The 13,889-nt window shown below is 39.1% G+C and overlaps 1 protein-coding gene across 16 annotated transcripts in view; it reads left to right on the plus strand.

The window, feature by feature from the left end:
* The window catches only part of MCF2L (MCF.2 cell line derived transforming sequence like), a 171,543-nt gene that overhangs the window by 135,155 nt on the left and 22,499 nt on the right, over positions 1–13,889 (plus strand). For all 16 annotated transcript variants that reach the window (XM_032997044.2, XM_032997046.2, XM_032997057.2 and 13 more), the window contains 10 exons: positions 5,459–5,578; positions 6,320–6,436; positions 6,945–7,094; positions 7,791–7,915; positions 9,707–9,821; positions 10,779–10,898; positions 11,750–11,941; positions 12,159–12,350; positions 13,028–13,187; positions 13,336–13,406. In XM_032997044.2, the coding sequence (XP_032852935.1) occupies positions 5,459–5,578; positions 6,320–6,436; positions 6,945–7,094; positions 7,791–7,915; positions 9,707–9,821; positions 10,779–10,898; positions 11,750–11,941; positions 12,159–12,350; positions 13,028–13,187; positions 13,336–13,406 (1,362 nt within the window). The remainder of the gene's footprint in view (positions 1–5,458; positions 5,579–6,319; positions 6,437–6,944; positions 7,095–7,790; positions 7,916–9,706; positions 9,822–10,778; positions 10,899–11,749; positions 11,942–12,158; positions 12,351–13,027; positions 13,188–13,335; positions 13,407–13,889) is intronic.

Raw genomic sequence — 13,889 nt, forward strand, 5'->3', positions numbered from 1 at the left:
AATATGGGTATATTGAAGTTCTTCATAAAATGAAAAATAGCTTTGTTCCAGTATTGTAAGACAGAACCACTAAAACTGAGTCAAGCATTGGCTCTTTGATAGCTCACATGGTTCAGATAGTTCTGAAAGCTGGCTGTTTACCTGGAAGTGGAAGAGAAGGGGCTGTAGGGTCATTGTTTATCCGAATAACTTTTCTTTGCTGTGTAGGAGTATTAAGACTTCTGAGGACTGGGACAGCTGAGTTAATTGCTCTATGGGATCGAACAGCACGCTGCACCTTTAGTTTAAGTGCATCTCTTTCTAAAAGGTATACTTATCTACCTACACAATTCCTTTGTATACTAAATAAGCCCTAGGAGGAAACCTGAGATATGAAAACTTAAAGGTGTTGGTTTCCTTTTCCAAAAGCTCACCTTTGGGTATTCATTGCTGAAAGCTGTAGTGACTGGCTCCTGGTTGTAGACCCGTGCCACCACCCTGCTCCAGCGCTGCCTCTTCCCAGGAGCAGCAGCCTGGCAGCACTGCGTCCTGTCTTGATGAATAACGTGACTACTGTAAAGCTTGCGATTTAATGAGACTTATTCCTCCTTTGAAACTGCCATCTGCCCAATAGCCTATAGTGTATGTATGCTGTTTACAATTGCTGTCAGGCAGGAGCGTGCGGGATTGCTGCTCTGTCTGACTGATGCAGGTAAAATTGTCGAGTGACTTAAATAGCTCCCTGTTGGCACCAACAGAGCATCACCACGTTATACGGTGGAAGCTGAAGAGAGGAAGAATCTCAGTGTCTGTCCTTGGGGAAACTCTGTCCTTCCTGCCATGCAAATAAGATGCTACCACCCCTTGCCAAACATCAGGCAGGGGTTGTTTCCTCCTCAGCTTTTGTGGTTCCTTACTAGCCATTCAGCATCGTGTTGTCTTCATTCATGAGATGGCTTGCCTTTCCTTATTTCAACCCTGTTACCAGCTGCTTAACTTCTGGGTCAATACTGGTGCTACAGACACCCTCTCTGCCATTAATATTCTGTGAAAGAAAGTGATAGTTAAGATTAGATGCAACTAACTTAATTTTATATTTTGCCCGAAACCCATCTGGGTTCAGTCACTGTAAGTTCCCCCTTTCCAGAAGCCTGGAGCATGCAGTGGAAAGCTCCCCATCCTTGAGAAGTAGGGGCCTGAAAGCAGTCAGGTCAACTTGCTCCTGAGTATTTATTTGTTTTCCTGGAGGGTTTAAGGTAGCTCATGATTTGTCCAGCCTGTGAAGGTTCTTCCCACGTTCCAGGTTTGGGATACTCATAGGGCAGCAAAGATCTCTGTGTATGGGGAAGCTTTGATTTTAAGGTCTGTGCTGCATGTAAATTCCTGGTTTGGTCAGATTTAGTTCAAAGCTGATAACTGCATGCACGTCTACATCTTTTTCTGCGTCTTTGGAATCAGCACTGGCCTGACTGGATGGGGAAATGAAGGAGATAAACAGATAGAAAACTAATACAATGACTGTCATGAAGTATCAAACAAGTACCAGTGCTGATGCAAGTAAAACAAGGAGTATATGGGTCTAGAACAGAATAGGGACTACCTAATTTTTGTAGAGGATACCAAAACCACAACCCCTTGTCTCTCTTGCATAGGCATTAAATGAGTTGTTGCAATACTTGAGACAAGATGTTGGGGGAGCAGTTAATGTTAATTAATCTAGTAAAGACAGACATTTCTGGAAAAAGCAGATTTCAAGCGCACAAACCCTTCTACAAGTCACAGTGATGTTCATTGATTTCACTAAAACAGTCCTTGAAGGCACTTTATTTTATGGCACTACTAAACATTCATGAATATTTATCTTTGTGCTCAACATTTGGCACAGCATTTTTGAGAAGCCATTGTTTGCTCTGTCTGCTTAGCATACAATAACTTCAAACAAATATGCTGTTGGATTGGAACAGAGGCTTTTTTGTTGTTGTTGTTCTCTCGTGTTCAGGGTGAAGTTGACTGATTGATGAAGTTCACACACATCTAGGGACTGTCTCTTGCATCATATCATTGTCTCTGCAAGTCACCAGGGCTTTAGGAAAAAAAAAGTTAGGAAAATAATATTTGTGCAGTGCAGATAGAAGGTCAGATAAGCTGGAATAGGTGGCACAGGTCCAACATTGTTTACTGTAGCAATTCTCCCTTTTCTTGTTGTTTCACAAAGATCAATTTGCAGATTTGACTCTCCTAACCACAACAAGCAGAGGAGCCATCATCTTGTAAGGATTCTTTTTTTTAAAAAAACAGAACCAAACGGGAAGCATAAGAGACAGACTGGTGGAGACAATAATGGTATTGTAGACAAAGTTTGAGTAATCTAGAATTTGAGCTTTTGTTGGGAGAGGGGAAACATCTGGCAAGCCTTGAATAGGAGTCAAAGTGGTACAAGACTGTAGTGACTTCAACAGCATTGTTTTGGGTAGACACTGAGATGGAGAATAATTGTGATGTGTACTCTCTGTTTTCTTTGAATTGAATACTAATGAGACACCTTATTTAATTTGGTCATGCAATTAAACTATGTATTTCGTAAGAGCTAATATACAGTTTATAAAATTTACTATTGCATTGCATTTGGCTACTACTGTTTGCTTCAGTAATAGCTTAAATATCATAGAATCACAGAATAATGTCTCAGGTGGGGAAGGACCTTGAAAGATCACCTGGGCCAACCTTTAGTGGGAAAAGGGAGCCTTGGTGAGATTATCTAGCACCCTGTCCAATCTCATCTTGAATCTCCAGTGATGGGGACTCTACCACATCCCTGGGGAGGCTGTTCCAGTGAATGGTTGTTCTCACTGTAAAAAAATTTCTTTCTATATCAAGATGGAAATTCTCCTCGTGCAGCTTGTACCTCTTGCCCCTTGTCCTCTCCACACGGCAGCTAGTGAAGAGAGAGCCTCTGTCCCCCGTGCAGCCGCCTTTAAGCGGTGGCTGGAATGCTGCGATGAGCTCCCCGCCGCGCCCTCTCCCTAACTCCTCCAGTCCTCCCTCGCTGGGCAGGTTCTCCAGCCCCCCGATCATCTTTGTGGTGCTCCTTCAGACCCGCTCCAGTCTGTCTGCGTCTTCCTGGACTTGCGGGGACAAGAACTGGACGCAGACAAGCGCTGAGTGGAGCGGGACGGCCGCGCCTCCGTCCCTGCTAGTGATGCCCCTGCGGGTGCAGCGCGGGATCCGATTCCCCTCTGTTGCTGCAGCAGCGCGCTGCGGGCTCCTGGCCAGCCTGTTGTCCACCGGCACTCCCAGGGCCCTTCCAGCATATTTTCTCTGAAATTCTGCAGTGAAAATCTAGACTACGGTCACAAAGTGTAAAAGCGAGAATTTAAAGTTAGAATGAAGGCATTTATTACTTGTACGTGTAACTTTAAATTTATTTCTACTGTTTGCTGTCTTTTATGCTTAATAATTTCATGCCGTTGTGTGTTTCTAGTTGTATCTACTCAACTTGAGACTAACAGGGTAGGCATTTCCCAGTATTCTGAGTAATGAGTTGCAAACGTGCTGCCAAAGACAGTATGTCTGGATGTCATATGGTGAGATGGATATCTCACATGAAAGACCCCTTATCTTTTTCAAAACATGTTACCTAAAAAATATTTCTTCTTCGAGCTCTTTCTTCTGAAATGTTGGCATTTTCATTGAATAAACTTCACATTTTGGAAGTTGAAAGAGAAAATTAACAGCTCAGTCAGACTCTGAACACTGCTGTTATAGGCACAAAATAAATTGACACATGTCTATTGAATGTCTGAAATGAATAGACTACATGGCTATCATTCTAAAAAGATTATTCAGGAGGTTTAATAATAAATCTGTTGTCAGATCCGTCCTGAGCAAAGTGAATCCCTGATGTCTGTTACCAGGTCACCTGGCTATAAGGAAAGAGGGGATGGGATTTGAGTTCTAATACCAACATTTTGTCCATTCTTGCAGTGTTTCTTAGTACAAGTTAAATATTTTTCTTAAATTTCCAGTTGCCCTTGGTACAATAATTAATTAAAAAAAAAAAAAGGGGGGTAAAGAACCAATTTTTTCTTAACTTTTTCTTCTGAATAGAGTCAGGAATTTTCTAGAAAAAGTTTTTCCTTTGATAACTGTGGGTTAGTAAGTCCACGGGGTATACTACTTTTAGTATGCAGAGAAAGATTCTTTACAGTGCAAGGTTGAGGAGCTGGTGTGGGCACTCAGAATTACCTGAATTCTGTTCCCAGCCCTCAGACAGACTCCTTTAGGACTGAACCACCATACTTTCTAGAAAATTTGGACATCACTGAAGTGGAGGCAGATTGTAAATCTCAAGCCTTTAAGGTTCCTCAATCAAAATGAGATTTCCATTGTTACTGAATATCTGGGGAACCACAATGAGTCTGTGAAGTCTTCCAGAAAAGTTTTTAACTACTTTTCTCTTTAAAAGTTTGTAATTTCTAGTGCTAAATACTTGGAACCCTTGGAAACCTCAAAATGAGTATTAAAACACTCTCCAGCCTTCCAGATATTAACAGTTTCACTAGGCATGGAAACAGAACTTAGCATAACGGCTCCTTCAGTCTGTGCGGTTTTTTTTGGTAGTAATTCAATTTGCTAGAAATGTGACATAATTTCCAGCAGTATAATGAAGAAAATTGCACACTTAATGATTATAATGATCATTTCTTTGGTGAGCTTCACTGCCTCCCTACAGTGGAAATACTGAATAGGAGAGAAGACTTCATGATTTCAAGAATGGCTAAATGTCAAGTATGCAAACCTTTGCCACAGCAGAAGTTTATTTTTTTTTAGTAATTTAATGCTATTTCTTTGCTTGCCTCCTCTCTTCTGATTTCCTGCTATCACTTGTAGAACTGGGAAAGATCCATCAGACTACTAGTTGGAAGATGATAAGAAAAACCATAGCTGAGAATTATGATGTTTGATTTTTATTTTTGGTGTCAAAATTAAAGCTTATTTCTAAGCTACTGCCCGAGATATTCAGTCTTGGTGGCAACAGTTTGCATAGGCAGCTGGCAAGGTAGTATATGCACAAATTAGAAATGCGTCGTTAGGTGTTCAGACAATAATGGAGGTTTCTCTTGGCATCCTCTATTAAAGAGATGATAAGGTAACCAGGAAAGTACTGTTGTTGAAAAAGTACTGAGCCACCTCTGTTTGTTCATTAGCCTCCTCGACTAGGATGTAATCTTAGCTGAAGAGCAGTACAAGCCAACCCTGAAAAATTCAGTTTCAGGAGAATAGATGCCTGCTCCCAAAGATGAGTAAATGTGTCTTTGAATGAAGCTCTTTGTGCAAGCCTTGCAAGTTTATAATTGGTCACCCCATTATGGGAGGCCTTTGATACAGTTAGTTTGTGGTTTAACAGGGTCTTCTCCTTGTTCAAAAATACTTTCTGGAGCTAAGACACAGCAAATAACAGACTAAACTTGTTTTGCAGGCATCTTTCCCAGGAAACCTGCAACTAGTCCTTGTTCTGCGCCCAACAGGGTTTTTTCATCGAGCTCTCTCGGATATTGCTTTCAAATTCAACAAAGATGAGTTTAAAATGAAAGTACCTGTAAGTAATCTGCTGTTTTCACTTTACTGTCAGGAATCTGTTGAAGTACTTAATGTAGCCTGAGAGGACCAAAAAAATCCCAACAAAAAGCCATGCTTAAAGTCAGTTACAGCAATTTTGTCTAATGAATGATGGTTTATTTTTGAAAGAATATGTGAATTTTGAGGCAAATGATTGATTATACTTTTGTTTGTAAATGTACAGCATTTATATTTTAAAATAAACTTTGAAATTTTATGAGCTAAAGATATTCAAGTTATTCTACTTAACAGATGTAAATTTTAAGGGTGAAAGAAGGTCTTTAAGATACATTTCTTCCACCCCTCGTTTATTTTGGGGGACCAGTCCTTATGTACCAAATCCATGGAGATACTGTTCTCTCCCACAGGCCCAGGATAACAAGGGAAAATGAACAAGAAATAAATATTGCTTTTAGAAAATAGCTGTGTATAGTTGATCCAGATAAAACACCCTGATGGTATAATTTATGTTGTATAATCCATAAGCTTTTTTATTAATATGCCTGGTGCTCGTGCTTATACGCAATTATTTATATTTACATCATCCTCAACTGAAACAACTGTTAAGTTTTGGTTTTCTATACCCAAACTAAATAGTTCCATCAATTGCTTCTGTATTAAGCTGAATTTTCTCTATCAGAGGCTGAAGGATGGGGCTTCGAATCCTTAACAAGGGACTTCTTGCCACCGATGACGTTCACTTTTTCCTTTGCTGCTGCAGATCATAATGCTGGGCTCAGTATCAGAACTGCAGGGTTACATTGATAAAACACAATTAACAGAAGATCTTGGTGGCACCCTGGATTACTGCCATAACAGATGGCTGTCCCGTCGCACTGTAAGTCTTACGTTTTGTTTTAACTTTTCAGTTTAATGAACCCTTCTGTTTTATACCCTGTCATTTATAAAACAGATTCCAAGTGATGCAAGTTGACTTGCTCGGAGTGAGAAGATGTTCCCAACGGTACTTAGTCATCTTAGAGAAATAATATGAGTAATAATTTGGGAGTGGTTTTCTGAACACTTGGAGCAAAGGAGCTGCACTGTATTATTGTGTTGAGATTTATTGTTTTTGCTACGAGAAAGAGAAAGCGCAAGTTGTAAAATAGCTCCAGATTATAAAAATATGAGGAAGATACACCTGATGCAAGCCTAGGAAAAATATACAATTACGGAATTAATGGTGACGGTATCTGTTGCTTGCAAAACTATACTTTGACCATTTTTCAGTCTTGTAATTCATCTGCTCGGGTTTGTTTTGAGAGTTATATTTTGTGTGTATGTGTCTGTTTGTACATATGCATGTGATGAGCATGAAACATCTTTAATGGTTTTTATTCCAAAAGGCTATAGAAGGTTTCGCCCAAAAGGTTAAGCAAACAGCTCAGATTCTTCAGTCCTTTGGGACTGAGCTGGCTGAAACAGAACTACCAAATGATGTGCAATCAACCAGCTCCCTTCTTGCAACACACACAGAAAAGAAGGACAAAATGAAGGTATGTAGTTTTTGTAATAGATGCTGTCTTCTAGATGAACTGTTTTTTAATTTATAGCTAATAATGTTAATAGAAAATCTGGAGCATGTTAATAGACAGTAATAATGCAAAACACTGAAATCTTTTTGAACTTGTTTTGTTTGGTTTGATGTTAAAAATTCTTTTGCATTCAAAAATGACATTTCTTGAGGCTAAGTTTTCATATGTTCAAATGTATCATGGTTTGTACGTGGAAACAGAAAATCCTTTGTAAGTAGTGGTGTATTTAATTTGCAGTTTTGTTTACAATGAGAAATTTGGTTGTATTTGCATGCATATGAAAATATATGACTTTTTGAAGAATGGACAGATGTTCTTTTAAATTAGCCTAAATGAAAACTATTTGGGGGTTTCAAAACTGTACATCTAAAACCTTTGAGATATTTGTAGCCCAAGAAGACACTAGAAGGCTATCTATCATGAAAATTCAACTTGTTTACACTGGGATCCTAACATGGTAAATATAGCAAAAACTGACATCTGTCATTTACTGTCTGTATTTGTTGTCAAAGATGGCTTTTAATCAAACTGGTTTTGCTCTATTGCTATTAAGCAAAATCCTTTTTCCAGTTTGGTTCCATATAAGGTGCCATAAGTCTGCTTAAAAAAACAACAACACAAAACTACAGTGTGTGGGCTTTTTGTTTTGTTTTGTAGGAGGATATCAGGTTAGCAGTAGCACAGGGAGACGATATCCTTGGAAGTATTACAAAACCAGTTACTGAGAATCCTGAATACAAACTGAATCAAGATCAGCTAGACAATCAAACAACAGTAGAAAGGTGAGAGGAGAGAAATACTGAGCGTGCTGTTTGTCTGGGTTTTTTGATTCTTCCCCAGCTCTTTTACTTAGTTCCATATGCATGCGTAGCAAATAAGCAAATGTTACAATGTCAGCGTACTTTCAGAAACAACACCTCTGTTGTCAGATCCGTCCTGAGCAAAGTGAATCCCTGATGTCTGTTACCAGGTCACCTGGCTATAAGGAAAGAGGGGATGGGATTTGAGTTCTGATACCAACAAAGGAACACTGTCCTTTTTGTCCGACTTAAACTATACAGTTGAGACGCCTTTTCTTGTTTTAAAGAATATCACTGCTTTGTTTAGAGACTAAAGTGCAATCCAAGGAAATTTTGCTGCTGTAGGGGAAGCAGGCAGGGAAGGCAGAAGTGATACAGCCTATCTTTTCAGTAGATTTATCCATTTTGGTTAAATCCTTTTGAATTGAAGTGGGAGGTTTCATTTTCTTTAAACCTGCCCAAAGGCGCTTCTAACATTGCTGATATCAGTGTCATTAGCAGCCTATAAAGGGCTACTAGGGAATATACTGCTCTTGAAGTAGCTATGCACAAACTTCCTATATGCTTCCTTTGGGCATATAAGTAACAGATGTTTTCTCCTTTGCTCCCCACCCACCACCACCCCCCATTTAAATTACTGCCAGGTTTGAAGACATTATATCACCATAGCACAGATGTAAATTTGCACAAAGCTATGAAAGCATAGCTCAATCCCCCCAGGCAGTATTCTGCATTCTTTTTTTGTCTGTCATTCCATGTTTCTGTGACACTCAGGCTGACTTTGCTTTCCAAATAACTGTCCATTCCAATCCACAACCCTTGGCAGAAGTCAGGTTTTTTTGGTTGTTGTTGCTATCAGCTATCTGAAGGACAGTAGGGGTGGGGGTTGCTAATTTATCCAAAATGTTCCAAATCAGTACCATATCTGAGCAAATTTGGAACAAATTCTGTGTGTGTGTGTCCACCTTTTCCTATCAGTTTTAACTTGTAAATTCTGAGCTCTTTTCTGAGCTATTGAAGACAAAAGTTCATTGCAATTCTGACGTATGGCCTTCCCTGGATGTAGCCTAAGTACAGCGGAGCATACTGTAAAGAGAAGTCCATAGGATACCATACTGTCAAATGCAATATTGGAAGATAAGTTGAAAAGTAAAAGTTTTAAGGCCTTCGCCAAAATTAAAATAGAAAGCTGCTCTTTTCATTGCAGTACTGCGGTATGCTTGCCTGTGATATTTTAGTAGTCACTCTGCTCAGAAGAAGAAGGTCCAATGACCTTCAGCTTTATTATGAGCCTTGCTCCAAGGAATGAAATGTGAAGACAGCTGGCTAGTCACAGAGTTTTTGCTTTTATTTTTCCTTAAAGCCCAAGGCTTGGGTTCTCCGGGTCCTAGCCCACACAGATTTGCATGTTTTATTTATGTTTGTTAGCCCCAAGTCGCCATGTCCCCCGGCCAGAGCTGAGAAGTAGTATGTGCAGCAGCTAGCTTCAAATCAGCACTTGCCAATTTTTCAGAACTTAATGTTTGTGTTGGGTTTCAGTTTTACATCAGTGTTATTCTAGGAAACAATTCTGTGCAATACTCAAAAAATTTCCTGTATCCAGTTTATTTTTCTGGAAAATATTGCTTTGGGGAGGCTTTTTGTTTACTGTGGAAGATTGTATTGTTCCTTAAAGGTTGCACCCATCATTCTTACAGTTTTGTTTGTTGGTTGGTTGGTTGGGTTTTGTTTGGTGTTTTTTGGTTTTTGTTATTTTTTTTTTTTTTATTAAAGGCTTCTGGCTCAACTACATGAAACTGAGACTGCCTTTGATGAGTTTTGGATTAAGCATCAGCAAAAACTTGAACAGTGTCTGTGCCTTCGGAATTTTGAACAGAATTTCAGAGAGGTGAGAACTTCTTGGTAGCAGTCAGTATTTTGTAATACAGAAATTATTCAGAAGAAAATACTTCTCCCTCTTGTTTTTTTTTCTTCTATGTGTCCTTACTTGACATACTTCTGTCTTTACTACCTTGAATACTTGCCTATAGAGACCTAATACCTTTTCTTCTGTAGTCTTATTTATTGGGGTATTTTTATTTTCCATGGGCCCAGAAGTGTATAAGCATTCAAAAACTCCTTTGAAACCTGTTCTTCACCACAGAAGCATAATGTGCTAGCTAAAATACTTTCATCTTGCCAATAGACCCTTTTATGGAACCAAGATTTCAGCCAGAAAGTTTAGGTAAATTTTATAAAACAGTCTCCAACACTGTGGGTGGGAAGTTGCAACCACACTGTTAGAAGCTGGGTGGAGGCTGAACTACAGTTTTTACAGCCAGTTTCTGATCTCATGTTAGTTTAACACATTTGCTTGATGGCACCTACAGTCTCTTTATGCTGGTGTAGCTGATCTCAGGCCACAGCCCCTGTATCTCCATGGGAGCAACACTCAGAAATCCTCTTACCAAGTGTCTGTCTGTATGTCTGTCTCTCAACCAATTGTTAGGGTGAGGACCTCTCCATCACATTCTACTGTTTATGTTAATGTTGCTTTGTGTTATTGTCATCTGGTAAAAGCAAGATCATAAACGTTTCCTGAGCATTAGTTTTCCTGTGTGTTGTGTTTTTTTTTTTTTTGTTCGGTACCAGGAAACAGCATTACTTCACTGCCTTTACTTTGTATTTGTTTTCATTTTGAATTGAGGGTAAAGGTAGGCTGACAAAAAAGTGATTTGACTCTGAGCCCCAGTAGCCCTGTAATGTGAGTCACCTGACTGGAAATAGTGGCTATCAGCTATTTAACTGATGGGTCTACAGAGAGGTGGAATCATCTTCATTGATACATAGCTGTGTTTCATTTCAGGTCAAAGCAGCTTTGGATATTGTGTCTGAGAGACTGTCTGCTTTCACAGATGTGGGAAACAGCTGTTCACATGTGGAGCATATTTTGAAAGATCTTGCCAACTTTGAAGAAAAATCATGTGTAAGAACTCTGCAAGTCTCCTTAATTTCCAGTATAACACTGCATGTGTGGAGGGGAACAGTTTTTGGTTATTGCTCATAAGATATACTCAGAGCTTAAACTGACAACGGAACAGAATCAGTGTCTCAAGTAATGTACAGAAGGAATTTGGAATAAAGTGGCCCAGTTCTCAGGCATGCCTCAAAGATCAGAGTGACCAGTCACAAAGTTGATGTGATCAGTTCATGGAAGAATTGCATGAAGCGTCTACGTAGCCAAGTTCTGCACTTAGTGATCAAGAGGCCACTTCTATTAAAGCCACTTACTTCATTAAATCTCAGAAATTAGAAAGCTGTGTATTGAAAGTACAATATGTTAAAAGATGATGAACAAAAATATGCACTCAGAACAATGTAGAAAGGGAACCTTATTATGATCTGTGCTTCACAATAAAATATATAGCTTTATAAGTGAGGTCATTGCTCTTGAGGCTGAGGTGCCAGAGTTAGGTATTTTTTAATTTGGGTTCAGATTGCTGCTGTGCTCCAGATTGCATACATACAGACAGAAACATGCTGCTGAGTAACTAAGGCATAAAGACAATAGTGGTTCCTTCACAGGGAGGCATATGATTAAATTCATTAACATTTCTGAAGTACTCCAGTACAAGAAAGAAGGAGGCATAAAAGTTCTTGGGCATCTGGGAAGGCAGGAAATCACTTTGATTTATTAAGCAAGGCAGCTGTTAATGGAAGAGGTGTTCATTATCAATGTGTATTTTACTGCGTAAAAACAAACGGTATAATTTTAATTTTTTTTCACTGATGTTAATTCAAGGAAAGATGTACCTAAATCAATGCATGTTTTCTTAGGAAACAATAGCAAAAGCCAGAATGCTAGCCTCAGAGGGTGATGCTTTTATTCAAAGCAATCATTATGCTGTGGACTCCATTATTCCAAAATGCAGTGAACTTCATCATCTCTGTGATGCCTTCACTACTGAGACAGAACGGAGGAGAAATCTTCTTAACAAATCTCTAGAACTGCATGGCTTACTAGAAAAGGTAAGTTTTGTATGGAACAGTTCTATTTCCCATCTTGTTTGCTAAAACCTCAGTCACCCAGTTGTCATAATGGCAGGTAAAAATATCTGGGTGTGCTGGAAACTTTCTCCTTAAATAGCTGAATACAACACAAGTAGGGGTATGAAATGTTTTAGACCTCTTAGTGTTTGATGCTGACATTGGTGCATTCTGTGCCTGTTCTTTTCTCTGTTTCTAGTCTATGAAGTGGTGTGATGAAGGAATTTATCTGCTGGCTTCGCAGCCGGTAGATAAGTGTCAGTCTCAGGATGGTGCAGAATCAGCTTTGCAGGAGATTGAGAAGTTCCTGGACACTGGTGCAGGCAATAAAATCAAGGAGTTGAATAAAATTTACAGAGAGTATGCACACATCCTCAATGAAGACCTAAAGGTACCAGAAGATGTTTATGTGTATGAATGCGTCCATTGGTTAATTTTAGAATTGCTATCTTGCGTGGCCATTGATAAAGCTCAGTAGTCAGTACTAGGAGTTATAAGTGGGAACTGGAATGCTGACACATTTCCTTACCTGAGGCGCTAGCCCTGTCATATCTTTGGATAAGCATCAAGGGCTTCAGAGCCTTTTAATGACTACTTCAATTTTTCAGGTAGTAGGATTGCTTTTAAAAGAAATCTCCCAAGTGAGTATTTGAAATATCTTTTTTTATGTAGCAAAAATTGTGCTTGTCCTTGATAATTGTATGACTACTTCTTTGTAGCTGCTTTTTTTATTAGAACTTGAGAATATGTCCCCTTTCTTCTTCATGTAACAGAACCATTAGACATTGACAAAAAAACTTTTTTTTTTTTTTCATATTGAAACCTGAACCCCATTGGTTTCTCTACAGCAAGCACAAAAAATGTTTTATGAAGTGATGTTCCAATGTGCTAAATGACTGTAAATTATACCTTGTTAGGAGTGAAGAGTACAGTAATATTTTTATACATGCTATAAAAACAATTGCAATTTCAAATCAATGTGCTATAAATGGCAGTGTAGCTTGTTGATAAGTATCTGACAGGGATTTTTTTATTTTTTATTTTTTTTTATTTCTGTGGCAATGGTAGGAGCATGTGCAAAAGGTTTTCCAGAAGCAAGAAAGTATGGAAGAAATGTTTCAAAAGAGACAAGTAAGTCTTAAGAAACTGGCAGCTAAGCAGACACGTCCTGTTCAGCCAGTTGCACCAAGACCTGAAGCCTTTGTAAAAACTCCTTGCACCTCTCCAGGTAGGTAACTGTAGTAGCCTTTAACTAATTTTTTGCACTATTCTCAGAAACTTAAAGAAACTTTCAGCAGTAATTTGTGGTTGCACAAACATCTGTGTCAGATCTGCTCAAGTTCTAACTGCTGCTTGATTCTGGTTTACATGAATAGGTCTTCAAAGAGAACATGTATCCAACTCAGAAAGCAGTGTGCTTCGGAGGGTAAACTACAGAAAAGGAAAGGTAATTTTTTTGATTTGTGCTTTTCATGCTCATGCTGCTTGAGAAAGTAATAATACAACAGAATATTCAGGAACTTCAAGAAGAATGAGGTAATTCCACTAAAAAAGTGATGGTATTGCCCCTATCAAAGTAACTCTGGTGAAGCAGTCATGGTTTAAATAGAGGCTGCTTTGTTGCTGGGCTGGGTATGAGTGAAGGTAAAGTAAATAGTTGCCTATATTAGGAAAAACGTTAGGGGCAGCAAAATATAAAATCTATGAACAGGAAACATTTATTATTTGCCAGTAGTAAATGGCTACTCTTAAAACTGGCAAAAATTAAGAGATAGTTGTCATTGGCTACAAGACAGCTTCACCTGACCTAATGGGTTGCCATTCCCCAGTGGGGATGGTCTTCCTGCCTGCCTCCGGCAAGGAAAGTAACCTGACGGCAGCAACAGGAACAGGTAGTTCCCCACTGGGTTAGAGAGTTGAATCAAGTCAG

This window comes from Tyto alba, unplaced genomic scaffold (assembly GCF_018691265.1).
Source record: "Tyto alba isolate M040663 unplaced genomic scaffold, T.alba_DEE_v4.0 Super-Scaffold_45, whole genome shotgun sequence".
Lineage (NCBI taxonomy): Eukaryota > Metazoa > Chordata > Aves > Strigiformes > Tytonidae > Tyto > Tyto alba.